Source organism: Populus trichocarpa, chromosome 1 (genome assembly GCF_000002775.5).
Source record: "Populus trichocarpa isolate Nisqually-1 chromosome 1, P.trichocarpa_v4.1, whole genome shotgun sequence".
NCBI classification, from domain to species: domain Eukaryota; kingdom Viridiplantae; phylum Streptophyta; class Magnoliopsida; order Malpighiales; family Salicaceae; genus Populus; species Populus trichocarpa.
Window position 1 is genome coordinate 2808824 of NC_037285.2, and position 14638 is coordinate 2823461.

Sequence of the window (14638 nt, forward strand, 5' to 3'; positions counted from 1 at the left end):
TTATTTTTCTATTTTTGAATCTTGCCTTCCTTAATAAATGTGATATAATTGGTCATTAATTTGGGTGTATAAGGGTGTGATAAAAGAAGAAGAAGAGGGACTAAAAAAACCATTTAATTTAAAAAGGGTGCATGTTATTGGATTATTGGATGAATTATTTTTTTTTAAATGATATTAAATTTGATATGATTAATTTTTTTATTTAAATTAAAAGCTGAGCCAAATTAGATCAAATTTAATAACTATTATTGAAACTAAAATATAATCTTTCAACTTTCGGATTTAGGCCCCGTTTGTTTGCTGGAAAGTAGTTTCCTTTTGGAAAGTGAATTCCGGGAAAGTGAATAATTTTCTGATGTTTGGTAGTGTAATGAAAAATAAGTTGGAAAACACTTTCCAGTGTTTGGTTATGTCATGGAAACTAAGCTGAAAAATAACTTATTAATGTTTTATTTTTCTCAAGTTTATTAAAATAATGAGGAACAAATCTTATAAATTAAAAAGTTGAATGAGAATGAAATTAAAAAAAATCATAAATTATCTCAAATAAAATAAATAATAATCAAAATAATAGAGATCAAATCTAAAAAATAAAAAAAATAAAAGATGAAGAAATTAAAATAATAATAACTAACATTTCATAAATTATTTCAAATAAACTAAGTAACAATCAAAAGAATGAGGATCAAATTTGATAGATAAAAAATTTCAATAAAAAAATAATAAGGGAAAAGCAAATAACAATTATAAAAATGAGGACCAAAGTTGATATAAAAATTAAATTTTAAGAGATGAAATTGAAAAATAAATATTCAAAGCAAAATATTTATAGCAATCACAATCAAAAGTTTGAGGACCAAATTTGATATAATCAGCAAATAATATGACATTTCTAAATTTTTCACAACTTCTGGAAAGTGTTTTCTGCCCAAATTTTTCAGGAAAACACTTTCTTAGAAACCAAGTTAAATTTTTCTTTGACTGAAAAGTGTTTTCCGTTGACCAACTTTCCTAACAGCAAACAAACACTGGAAAGTTTGGAAAGTAATTTTTCAGAAACCACTTTCCAGAAAACAAATATGGTAGAGTAACTTTTGCTGGGAGTGGGGTGAGATAGAGAAAGTCAAAGGAGTGATAAAATCACAGGAGAGATCATAAATAGTACTACCACAAGGCACAAAATACTAATTATTATACATGTTATTTTATTAGTTTCGGAACGTCTGATGAAGGGAAATACAATGAAAAAATCTTAAAATTGTCTAAAACTCATGCAAATCAAATGAACATAAATGTCATGGATGTACTTAATCACCATGTTTCGTGAGAAATCAATGTTTGGACATCCAAAGATGGAGCCGTGCCATTTCTAAAATCGCCAATTGTTACTGAAGTAGGAGGCCCAGCAATTTCCCATACGTTGGGAACTTCATCCCTGATGTTTTCAAGTTCTTTCCTACTTTGTGGTGCATGAAGAGCTCCTTTTGACAGCCGAATCTGCTCCAATTCTATCGCGACTTCTCTCATTGTTGGCCGTTTCCTTCCATTCAAGTTCAAGCATCTTCTTGCAAGATTAGCGACTGCGATAACTTCTTCTTCACGGTCCTGCCCCATAAGTCGTTCATCAAGAATATCAAATATCTTGTTCTCTTCCATCAAAAGAATAAAATGAGTGGCTAAACTTCTCCTGTCTTCCGGCCTTTCATAAGAAATTGGTTTTTGCCCACTCAAGAGCTCTGCAAGAACAACACCAAAACTGTAGACGTCACTTTTTCCGGTAAACTGGCTAGACTGGAAGTACTCTGGGTCCAAGTATCCAAAAGTGCCTTGAACATGAGTGGTTAGATGAGTTTGATCAATGGCGATTGATCTTGAAGTTCCGAAATCTGATACTTTTGCTCTGAACTTCTCATCTAACATTATATTTGTAGACTTGATATCACGGTGATAAACCGGAATGGATGCTGCGGAATGAAGATAAGAAAGTGCCCTAGCAACTTCAGTAGCAATCCTTAGTCGCATTTCCCATGAAAACTCGAACTCCTCCTTCTGGTCATGAATATACTCAAAGAGATTTCCATTGGGAATGAATTCATAGACTAGCAGAGGAACCTCCGTCTCTAAACAACAACCTAGCAACTTGACCACATTTCTATGATTGAGTTGTGAAAGGATGACGACTTCATTGATAAATTCTTCCAACTTTTCTTCATCCACCATTTTGGATTTTTTAACAGCAACGATCATTCCATCTGCTAGCATTCCTTTATAAACAGTTCCTTGGCCACCTTGACCAAGTATTCTATTATCATTAAAACGATCGGTTGCCTTTTCCAACTCCTTGGAAGTAAATATTTTTGTTTTCTGAATGCTTCCATCACTTGATGATAATTGTTGCTGCAGCAATAAACCACCATTTCGTTTGAAGAACTTCTTCTTCAGTTCAATGTTCTTCCTTTTTTTTACAAGTTTATATAACCGCCAAATACCAACAAGCAGCAGTAACAATCCAGTGGCCGCACCTAGAACTGCCATTGCTCGCAAGGGAAAAAAAATAAAAAATTGTTAGATACATACATACGTATTACTATTGAACAACAATCCATGTCAACAAGGTGGTTAAATCTTTTTTGGGTTGAGGTAACCTTCTGCCGTATATATTTTTTTTATATATATATATTTTTAAATTCCTATATGTTATTGTATATTCATATTTGTTTCCTCATATATCCTTTCACTATTTTGAACAAAAAGGCCACAACAACCTCCAAAAGAAAATTTAATTTTAAAAAGCCTAAAACAATTACAAAAATAAAATAAAAAAAGCATGAAAAGCCCACAAAACATAAGAACATAAAAAAAATTGAAAAGTGAACAAAAAAAACTTACTTGAATAATATAAAAAATAAAAAAATCATGCCAACAAAGCCTCACAACTAGAAATTAATTATATCTTTGGCAACAAAATAAGTTTCACAGGATATGGATTTTCAAAAATTTTATTAGTTACCATTTTTAAAAAAATAGCTATGATCTATTTAAAATGTTTTGGTATTCTCCAGGTTTTTTCATTCTAGGTTTTTTTTTTTAAAATGTGTTTTTAATTTTTTTTTCTATTTTATTGGTTTTTCATGTTTTGTTAAGTTTTTATAATTTCGTTTTTTTAACTTTGATATATTTTAATTTTTATGTTGGAGGTCTTGGGGGTATTTTCATCCAAACAGTAACAAAAGAGTATATAAGAGAAAATATCTATATATCCGTGCATACGAAGACTGAAAATTTTTTTTTAAATAACACATGCAAGAATAAATCCAATACATAAAGATAAATAAATCAATTAACCTAATTTTTTAATTAACATACCAATATTTGTTTTTACAAATATTGTTTTTACAACTTTCCAAGCAAAACGTACAAACCAAATTGATTAGTATAAAAAACACTGTTCAACAATAGCAATGTCAAACACATCAAACACGCAAGAAAGAAAAAACCATACAAAAAATTTAAAATTTTCTGATATAAGTGGAAAAGCGTAATTATAGATAATTATACATTAAGTATCCAGTTCTTGTCTGTATTTAATTAATTAAAAAAAGAAAGAAAAAGAAGGTGAAATTAAAAAGAACAGAATTATATCGTATGCTATGATTTACAGGAGAACCAAGGGTACATAGAGAAGGGTAAAGATGTAAATTAATAATTAAGGAAGTACTATATCGTCATTGCCTCAATCTATCCATTTTGGGGAGAAAAAAAAGGCAGTCATGGACGAGAATTAATTTTCTCGTAGCTCCCATTCCATTCTCTCAGACTGTCTTCCAAACACAATTTATCCTCTAAACCGATGTTTCTGGTTCCTATAAATTACGAAGGAAAAAAGAATTCAGAGACAGGAACTTACTCAAGAATGTGATCTTAGCTTTGTCAAGCTCGCACTTGTACAACCCCGGCACATTCACACATTTTGTCATCCCCGAACACAAATTTAACCCGGGAATTTTGCACTGATCGATATCTGATTCAGGAAATCCAATGAGTGAATATATTCATGTGATTGGAGCCATTCAAAAGTAGAATGATATTGCATGGTGAATTTATGCTTCAACTCTATTCTAAAGCTTCAGTACTCAATTATTTTTTCTTTAAAAAAAAAAGATTAAATCACATTAAGCGTGTTCGAATCATACCAGTGCATCCATCAGGAAGATACGGATTGCCATCATAGCCCGGGAAGCACCAACAAGTAGTTGAATTGGAATATGTTACTGTACTCAAACCCCACGTTGTCGAACCCCACGTTGTCGAACCCCGGCTGCAAGACTTTGCATCAGAATTCTTTACACCTTCAGGGATGTCAGTACCATAATACATATCCCAATCCAGGATTACTGGAACATATTGCATATCTTTCACCACCTCGGGACTTGATATATTGTTCCGGAACCATTCTTCCTCTACTATAAAAGCTACCTTGCATTCATTCCTGCCTTGATCATTAATAGGGTGATCTGGGGTCCCCAAACTCGCGTTGAACACCTGGAGACTCGAGGGAATTGTGGTCTGGCAGCAATTGTTACCAGAACAGTAACTATTTTCTTTACCTTCTGCACTAGAATTACTAGTCAAATTATTAGCACCGCAAGTTGACGTGCACCCAACAATTTCTGGCTCAATTCCGTTCAATAAAGCACGATTGTTGCAGCCCATTGCGGTGAAGATATTTGAGGAAGAGAAGGCGAAAGGACTTCCAGTCATATTAATGGCTGAGTTGGCACCTCTACCAGAACAGCCGGAGGAAATTATTGGACTGTTTACTCGAACCATATTACTCATGTCCCTTATTGAAATCTCCAAGACCTCCATGTTGATCCTGCTTAAGAAAGCCCTGCTGGGAGAATCCGCAGTTGTTTTGTTGCAATCAACTGAGAACCAGTCATTCATGTAACAACCTGCTCCTATTCCAAATGGAAAAGGGATGCTAATGTTTCCACAAGTCTCTGTACAATTAGGCCTCGCCATAATTAGTGCTGATACAGTTGCTATTTCAGGAACTAGAAATAGCAGGAAAAAAATTAGAGAGACACTACGAGGAATCATCCCTTCCCTTCTATTGCAGATTTAGATGCTGCTGGAGATCAATAATGGAAGGGGAGAGAGAGAGGGGGGGGGGGGGGGGGGAGATCTTTCTTTGCTCCCTATATTTGTGAGAAAAAAAATACCAATTGAGACAGAGAAGACTGCCTTAAAAGAGTAAACGAACTGTCCAAATAATTTGAAGCAAATTCAATGAAAAGTTCTCTCTCAATCTATCTATATATATAATATGGTGGCCTTTGAAGCAATGCACCCATATTTTAAATTCGAGTATTCGTACGTAAGATTTGGAGTTGGGATGTTTCTTTCCAACTTCCAAGCTTTGATTAATAATGTATAAATTCCACAAGACTATAAATTAAGATTCTCAAATTGAGTGATGGTGACTTTCGTCTAACCAATTCGAAGACGATTAGTCGTCTAAAACTAAAGAGAATAGCGTGTAGACGACGATGCTATGAATAAAACAGGGGAAGAAAAGTCGTTTCTCTTGAGTGCATGCCAAGATCTTATTATAATGTGATCATTGAATAGTCAAATGAGGGGAGTTCATCATCAAAAACAAGAAGAAACATCCGAGAAGTTTCTCTGAAGCACAAGTAAACTTCAAAAACTCAATCCAAGCTCGAAAAAGAATTAAAAATGTCTAATAACATAGATCCAAGCTCCTAATTATTCAACTATGAAATCTTTAATAACTTTAGACAATTTGACTGTTATCTTAAGAGTCGACACTAAACCACCCTCGAGTAAGAAGATTAATAATAAATTATAACCAAACTCCTCAAATATTTTAAGATTACACAAATATTCAACAGTTTGAAAAACTTGATAAAACTTATTTTTTTAGAAAACAATTTTAAGAAATATATTTGTATCCAATATACATTTAATAATTTTAAAATATATATTCCTTCAGTAGTAAGGAAGATTTTAAAATGTTACATGTGTTATAGAGTTTATAATTTTAATTTTCTAAAACACCACTATATATACTTGTAATCTTTCAATGTAAAATAAAAACTTTATGGATTTAAAATTTTTATCAACCAAAGATTTTTTAGAATCTTTTATTTATTTAGAATTGATTTTAGTTATATAAATATTTCATGTTAAAATAGAGAACATTATCAAACAAAATATTAATTCAAAATGTGAGTGGATTCCATTTTTAATTTGATATTAACCATTTCAAAAACAAATTTGTCCATTAGAAATTAGATTAGCAAAGAAAGAAAGCATCGAATTATAATAAATAAATAACTTTCCAAGCAGCTTCTGGCAGTGATAACTTTTGCGCTGAATTTGTCACTGAAGAGACAAATATCCAGTTTGACTATGTGATATGCATGGCAATAACCTTATTAGTTAATAATTATTCACTGAAATCATTCCATCAATAAATTAATCTATTTTGACATGGGAAAATTCTTTAAATATTCTCCTGCAATTAACTGTATCAATATTGCAGATCATAGAGTCAAGGAACAAATTATTTAATTTTGATGTCTGAGGAAAGCAGCTTTATAGTACCGAATCAACTGATGACGGCCAATTCATAACGATGATACAACAAGATTTAAGAATTAAACTAGTTACATCACCCGCTTGATTCGGCGGTGATTCGGCAGGTTAATTTTTTTATATATAAATAAAATAAAATAAAAATAAAATTTAAAAATGTTAGGTCTTCCTGTAAAGTTATATCTAAGAGTCTTGTGTTTGACTGTAACGCTTGACCCAAAAATAATATTTATAATATTAATAACAATATTAAACTTACATGATCTAAGTTTAAGTGAATTTGGCTGCAACACCAGACTTAATAGTCTTGGATGTGAGTCTGACTGCAAGGTCGTGCTATAAAAGTATGATAATTAAATAGATTAATGAAAAAAAAAACAAAGAAAAAAATCAACACGAAGAAAAAAAACTAATGAAAAAAAAGAAAAAAAAATCTAAATTAACTGGGTTAACCCGTCAAACCTGGGATTCACGTCATGAAAGTTTAATAACTAAATAGAAAAAAAAATTGACGGGTTAACTGGGTTAAACCGTCAAACCAGGTTAACCCGTCAAGCCCGGGATACGTGTCATGAAATTCTGATAATTAAATAGAAATAAATTTAACATTAACAAACTAAACTAAATGAAAAAAATTAATTAAAAAGAAAAAAAATAAAAAAATTAACTGTATCAATATTGCAGATCATAGAGTCAAGGAACAAATTATTTAATTTTAATGTTTGAGGAAAGCAGCTTTATAGTACCGAATCAACTGATGACCAATTCATAACGATGATACAACAAGATTTAAGAATTAAATAATTTCTTTAAACATTTTGTTTTTGCTAAACTAATGGAGAAATCCAATTAATAAAGATATTCTTGACAAATTGATAATGATGACTTAAAATTAAAGACTAATAATTTTGAATTTGTGTGTTTTATGTAAAATTAAGCAGCTAAAGCCTGGCTTAAGTATCTGTTTAATTTGTTCTCTCTAGTTTAATACATTTTTATAGTTTTGATATTTAAAAAAGAGAAAAATAAAAAAATAAAAATTAATTCATTAACACGTTGCTAAAATAGCATTTGATAATATCTCAAATAAAAAAAGATGGACATAGTTGGGATAAAAGAGACATATTTCATGTTTTTCTTGAATCAATCTCAATCAAGATTTTATTTCTCTACCAAAAAAATCTAGCCACTCTTTCAAACTAGAGACCAATAAAAAAAAAAATAAAGTTTAGGATTGAAATTAAATTTTATAAATTATTAAGAATTAAAAGCTTATAATTTAAAAAGTTGGGGAACTAAAATATATGTATAGCAGCAATTCTAGCAAAACCATCTCCTTTTGTTTTATTTTTATTTTAGTTTTTTATTTTTGAATCTTGCCTTCCTTAATAAATGTGATATAATTGTTCATTAATTTGGGTGTATAAGGGTGTGATAAAAGAAGAAGAAGATGGACTAAAAAAACCATTTAATTTAAAAAAGGGTGCATGTTATTGGATTATTTAATGAATTATTTTTTTATAAATGATATTAAATTTGATATGATTAATTTTTTTATTTAAATTAAAAGCTGAGCCAAATTAGACCAAATTTAATAACTATTATTGAAACTAAAATATAAGCTTTCAACTTTCGGATTTAGAGTAACTTTTGCTGGGATTGGGGTGAGATAGAGAAAGTCAAAGGAGTGATAAAATCACACGGAGAGATCATAAATAGTACTACCACAAGGCACAAAATACTAATTATTATACATGTTATTTTATTAGTTTCGGAACGTCTGATGAAGGGAAATACAATGAAAAAATCTTAAAATTGTCTAAAACTCATGCAAATCAAATGAACATAAATGTCATGGATGTACTTAATCACCATGTTTCGTGAGAAATCAATGTTTGGACATCCAAAGATGGAGCCGTGCCATTTCTAAAATCGCCAATTGTTACTGAAGTAGTAGGCCCAGCAATTTCCCATACGTTGGGAACTTCCTCCCAGATGTTTTCAAGTTCTTTACTACTTTGTTGTGCATGAAGAGCTCCTTTTGACAGCCGAATCTGCTCCAATTCTATCGCGACTTCTCTCATTGTTGGCCGTTTCCTTCCATTCAAGTTCAAGCATCTTCTTGCAAGATTAGCGACTGCGATAACTTCTTCTTCACGGTCCTGCCCCATAAGTCGTTCATCAAGAATATCAAATATCTTGTTCTCTTCCATCAAAAGAATAAAATGAGTGGCTAAACCTCTCCTCTCTTCCGGCCTTTCATAAGAAATTGGTTTTTGCCCACTCAAGAGCTCTGCAAGAACAACACCAAAACTGTAGACGTCACTTTTTCCGGTAAATTGGCTAGACTGGAAGTACTCTGGGTCCAAGTATCCAAAAGTGCCTTGAACATGAGTGGTTAGATGAGTTTGATCAATGGTGATCGATCTTGAAGTTCCGAAATCTGATACTTTTGCTTTGAACTTCTCATCTAACAGTATATTTGTAGACTTAATATCACGGTGATAAATCGGAATGGATGCTGCGGAATGAAGGTAAGAAAGTGCCCTAGCAACTTCAGTAGCAATCCTTAGTCGCATTTCCCATGAAAACTCGAACTCCTCCTTCTGGTCATGAATATACTCAAAGAGATTTCCATTGGGAATGAATTCATAGACTAGCAGAGGAACCTCCGTCTCTAAACAACAACCTAGCAACTTCACCACATTTCTATGATTGAGTTGTGAAAGGATGACGACCTCATTGATAAATTCTTCCCACTTTTCTTCATCCATCATTTTGGATTTTTTAACAGCAACGATGCTTCCATCTGCTAGCATTCCTTTATAAACAGTTCCTTGGCCACCTTGACCAAGTATTCTATTATCATTAAAACGATCGGTTGCCTTTTCCAGCTCCTTGGAAGTAAATATTTTTGTTTTCTGAATGCTTCCATCACTTGAGGATAATTGTTGCTGCAGCAATAAACCACCATTTTGTTTGAAGAACTTCTTCTTCAGTTCAATGTTCTTCCTTTTTTTTTCAAGTTTATATAACCGCCAAATACCAACAAGCAGCAACAACAATCCAGTGGCTGCACCTAGAACTGCCATTGCTCGCCAGAGAAAAAAAATAAAAATTGTTAGATACATACATACGTATTATTATTGAACAACAATCTATGTCAACAAGGTGGCTAAATCTTTTTTGGGTTGAGGTAACCTTCTGCCGTATATTTTTTTATATAATTTTTTTTAAAAATTCTTATATGTTATTGTATATTCACATTTTTTTTCCTTATATATCTTTTCACTATTTTGAACAAAAAAGCCACAACAACCTCCAAAAGAAAATCTAATTTTGAAAAGACAAACAATTACAAAAAAAATATAAAAAAAGCATGAAAAACCCACAAAACATTAAAAAAAAATTGAAAAGTGAAAAAAAAAAACTTACTTGAATAATAATAATAAAAAAAAAATTCATGTCAACAAAGCCTCACAACTAGATATTATATCTATGGCAACACAATAAGTTTCACAGGATATGGATTTTTCAAATTTTTTATTAGCTACCGATTTTTCTTTTCAAATATCTATGATCTATTTAAAATGTCAGAAACTTGAGAGGGAGCACGACACTGAGTCATCGACAAAGTGAAAAATACTTTAACCAAGAATATATGACTTTATCTGCATTCCCCAATAAAGATAGTTGGTGGTCGTAAGCTTCAAAGAGATCACTTGATGAGTGTTGGACAACACAACGATAGAGCGAGTTATTGCCCCCATGATGTGAAGAGTTGCAACAGAAACATGGGAGAAGGAACCATGGTTCGGCTCTGCAGGTTGGGGCTGCTACTAGTGGGAAAAAGAACCAGCGACAACAGCTTCTTAGTGGCTGGCCAGCTGGGCTGCACCACCGGTTTGGTGGGAAAGAGAAGGCGGTAGCAGCAGTAGAGTCCATTTAGAAGAGTGAGAGAGGAGGCTGGCTACAGGGGGGAGAGGGAGAGAAAAGTTTTGACGGCAGAAGACTCTGATATCAAGTTGAAAATAATTGGGAGGCTTAACCTATTAGTTAGCCAACATTTTTTTATATATATGTGTAGGGCAATATATAATAGTAATGATGGAGGTTACAACATAAAAGTATGACTATAATATTTCCTATATAGTATACCTATAATATTTTCTATATAGATACATTCTATAATACTCTAGGTTTTTTCATTTCTAGGTTTTATTTTTTAAAAAAATATTTTTTTTAATTTAGTTTTTTTCTATTTTATGGATTTTTCATGTTTTGTTAAGTTTTTTTTTTTTAAAAAAACTTTGATATATTTTAAGACTTAATTTTTATGTTGGAGGTCTTAGGGGTATTTTATCCACACAATAGCAAAAAAGAGTATATAAGAGAATATATATATATATATATATCCGTGCATAAGAAGAGTGAAAATTTCTTAAAAATTTCTTAAAATAACACATGGAAGAATAAATCCAATACATAAAGATAAATAAATCAATTAACCTAATTTTTTTTAATTAACTTACCACTTTTCTTTTTATTCCCACAAAAAAATCACTTTCTTTTTTACAAATGGTTTTTTTCTTCTTGAAGTGCAAATGGAGAATTTTCCAAGTCAAACATACCGAATCGATTAGTATAAAAAACACTCGTTCAACAATAGCAATGTTAAACACTTCAAAAAAAAAAAACACACACACACACACACACACACACACACACACAAAACCATACCAAAAAAATTAAAATTTCCTGATATAAGTGGAAAAGCGTAATTATAAATAATTGTACATTAAGTATTCAGTTCTTGTCTATATTTAATTAATTGAAAAAGAAAAGGAGAGTGAAATTAAAAAGAGCAAAATTATATCGTATGCTTTGATTTACAGGATAACCAAGGGTTAGAGAAGGGAAACGATGTAAATTAATAATTAAGAAAGCACTATATCATCATTGCCTCATTCTATCCATTTTGGGGAGATAAAACAAGTCAGCCATGGACGAGAATTTTCTCCTAGCTCCCTTTCCATTCTCCCAGACAAGGGAAAATAATTTATACTCTCCCAAACACAATTTATCCTCTAAACCAATGTTTCAGGTTCCTATAAATTACGAAGGAAAAAAGAATTCAGAGACAGGAACTTACTCAAGAAAGTGATCTTAGCTTTGTCGAGCTCGCACTTGTGCCATCCCGGTACATTCACACATTTTGTCATCCCCGAACACCAATTTCCCTTGGGAATTTTGCACTCATCGATATCTGATTCAGGAAATCCAATGAGCTAGTGAGTATATTCATGTGATTGCCTTGTGATTGGAGCCATTCAAAAGTCGAGCTTTTGACTACTGTTTAAGCTTCAGTACTCCATTATTATTAATTTTTTTTATTAAAAATCACATTAAGCGTGTTCGAATCATACCAGTGCATCCATCAGGAAGATACGGATTGCCATCATAGCCCAGGTTGCACCTACAAGTAATCGAATTGGAATACAATGTTACTGTCCTCAAACCCCACCTGCCAGAAACTAATTTTACAGGGGGGCTGCAATACTTTGCATCAGAGTTCTCCACAGGGATGTCATCACCATACACAAACCAATCCAGGATTACTGGGACATGCTGCATATATTGCACCGCCTTGGGACTTTTTATGTTGTCCAGGGACCATTCTCCGTCTACTATAAAAGCTAACTTGCATTGATTTCTTCCTTGATCATTAGGGTCCTCTGTGGGCCCCAAACTCGCGTTGAACACCTGGAGATTCGAGGGAATTGAGGTCTGGCAGCAATTGTTACCAGAACAGTAACAATTTTCTTTACCTTCAGTACTAAAACTAGTCAAATTATTAGCACTGCAAGTTGACGTCGTGCACCCAACAATTTCGGGCTGAATTTGGGTCAATAAAGCATGATTGTTGCAGCCCATTGCGGCGAACCTGTTTGAGGAAGAGAAGGCGAAAGGACTTCTAGTCATATTAATGGCTAAGTTGGCACCTCTACCAGCACAGCCGGAGGAAATTATTGGACTGTTTACTCGAACCACACGGTCCTCTAATGAAATCCCCAAGAACTCCATGTTGATTCTGCTTAAGAAAGCCCTGCTGGGAGAATCCGCAGTTGTTTTGTTGCAATCAACTGAGAACCAGTCATTCATGTAACAACCTGTTCCTATTCCAAATGGAAAAGGGATGCTAATGTTTCCACAAGTGTCTATACAATTAGGCTTCGCCATAATTAGTGCTGATACAGTTGCTATTTCACGGACTAGAAATAGCAAGAAAAAATTTAGAGAGACACTACGAGGAATCATGCCTTCCCTTCTATTGCAGATTTAGATGCTGCTGGAGATCAATAATGGAAGGAGAGAGAGGGGGGGGGGGGGGGGGGGGGAAGATCTTTCGTTGCTCCCTATATTTGTGAGAAAAAAAATACCAATTGAGACAGAGAAGACTGCCTTAAAAGAGTAAACACAATGAAAAGTTCTCAAATCATTTGAAGCAAATTGAATGAAAAGTTCTCTCTCAATCTATCTATATATATAATATGGTGGCCTTCCATATTTTTAATTCGAGTATTCGTAGGATTTGGAGTGAGGATGTTTCTTTCCAACTTCCAAGCTTCGATTAATAGCGTGTAGACGACGATGATATGAATAAAACAGGGGACCGAGTGTTTCCAACGTGAAATCTCAAACTAAAGTTATTGGACCCTAATCCTCATATTTTTCTCATATTTCTGTGTGGGGACCCTAATCCTCATATTTTTCTCTCCTCCTTTGTTACAGCAGAAGTTGACCTGGAACGACATTATTCTGTGACAAATTAATTTAAAAACTATTGACATGCAAAATCAGCATAATTTACACCCCCATGATAAAGCATATTACATGTTTATATGTTTAATTCACATCAAAATAGTAACAAGGGAAAAGAAAAACAGAGACACATGAGGCTCTTTTTGCGACAGTCCATTTATCCTCTCCAATTCTGATGTGAAATCTCCCATTCAAGGTCGACTTTTCCCATTCAAATTCAAGCATCTTTTTGCAATATCAGCAACAAAGATAACTTCTTCGTTTTGATAGCACTCCTTAACTCTAACATCAAGAATATCAGAGCGTTTATTATCTTCCATCAACATAATCAAATGCATGGCTAGACTTCTGCTTTCTGTTAAGGACTTGCTGAAGTACTGACGTTTCTAATGCGGCCGAAAGAGGCCATATGCATCGCTAGAGCGTCACGGGCTCATCTTTCCCGGTCCTTGATTTTCTTCCACGGTCCATCAAATTATAGAGAAACATGTTGGGAAGAATATGATATTTTTCTAAACAATCTGATATTCAATAATTTGATGGAAAACAATAACACAATGATTGTTTATATAAAGGCAAAAACTGACCAAACCGAAGAATCCAAACTAAGCAGAAAAGGTAATTAAAATTCTAAATAAACTAGGAAAAATAAATAAAATAGCAAAAACATCATCTTCAATCCAAAGACCCGGCATTGAATAATCATGGACGTGTAAAATGAGGAATTCTTTCTATATATCTTTGCACGAAGTCTTCTCTATACGAGACTCTACCAACCAACACATAAGTGCAATTTGCACATTATAAGTTTCCTTCTCAATCAACGCATAACACACGCACACTTATATATTTTGCATGCATATCAATCACGCAAGGACTTTCCATTCAAACAAATAATTTATCTAATTTAACAAAATTCTAGCAGAGTCTGCCTGTACAGGATCTCTATCCAAAATTTTATTGTACACCAGTACCTGTATACACAATGACAAGAACGCAAACCGTATTTTAATTTTAATTTAATTTAATTTAAAGCAGAATTCATAATATTGCATGAGATTGGTAACATCCCCTATATTGCATGATTGGTAACATCCCCTTGTCCAGGTTTTTTTTAATTTATTTTTTTTTATTTTAATCCTTCAACATTAAGTTGATTAAGCTTTGATTTTTTTTATGAATTTATCCAAGT

At 32.8% G+C, this 14638-nt stretch overlaps 2 protein-coding genes across 17 annotated transcripts in view; both read right to left on the reverse strand.

Annotated features, from left to right (window-relative positions):
- The window catches only part of LOC112326133 (wall-associated receptor kinase-like 22), a 129057-nt gene that overhangs the window by 32684 nt on the left and 81735 nt on the right, over positions 1-14638 (reverse strand). For 3 of the 16 annotated variants that reach the window (XM_052455266.1, XM_052455265.1, XM_052455310.1), the window contains exon 2: positions 4423-4607. The exons of 1 other annotated variant lie outside the window; for it this stretch is intronic. In XM_052455266.1, the coding sequence (XP_052311226.1) occupies positions 4423-4607 (185 nt within the window). Of the gene's footprint in view, positions 1-3907; positions 4022-4422; positions 4608-4643; positions 4956-11776; positions 11891-12050; positions 13187-14638 lie in introns of those variants that run through there. 12 more of the 16 variants (XM_052455320.1, XM_052455315.1, XM_052455308.1 and 9 more) reach the window with 10 other exon arrangements.
- The window catches only part of LOC7476788 (wall-associated receptor kinase-like 22), a 151579-nt gene continuing 138102 nt past the window's right edge, over positions 1162-14638 (reverse strand). Inside the window, exons 5-6 of the mRNA XM_052455262.1 lie at positions 8622-8880; positions 1162-1419 (exon numbers count right to left, since the gene is read on the reverse strand). Of these exons, the coding sequence (XP_052311222.1) occupies positions 1312-1419; positions 8622-8880 (367 nt within the window). The 3' untranslated portion in view covers positions 1162-1311. The remainder of the gene's footprint in view (positions 1420-8621; positions 8881-14638) is intronic.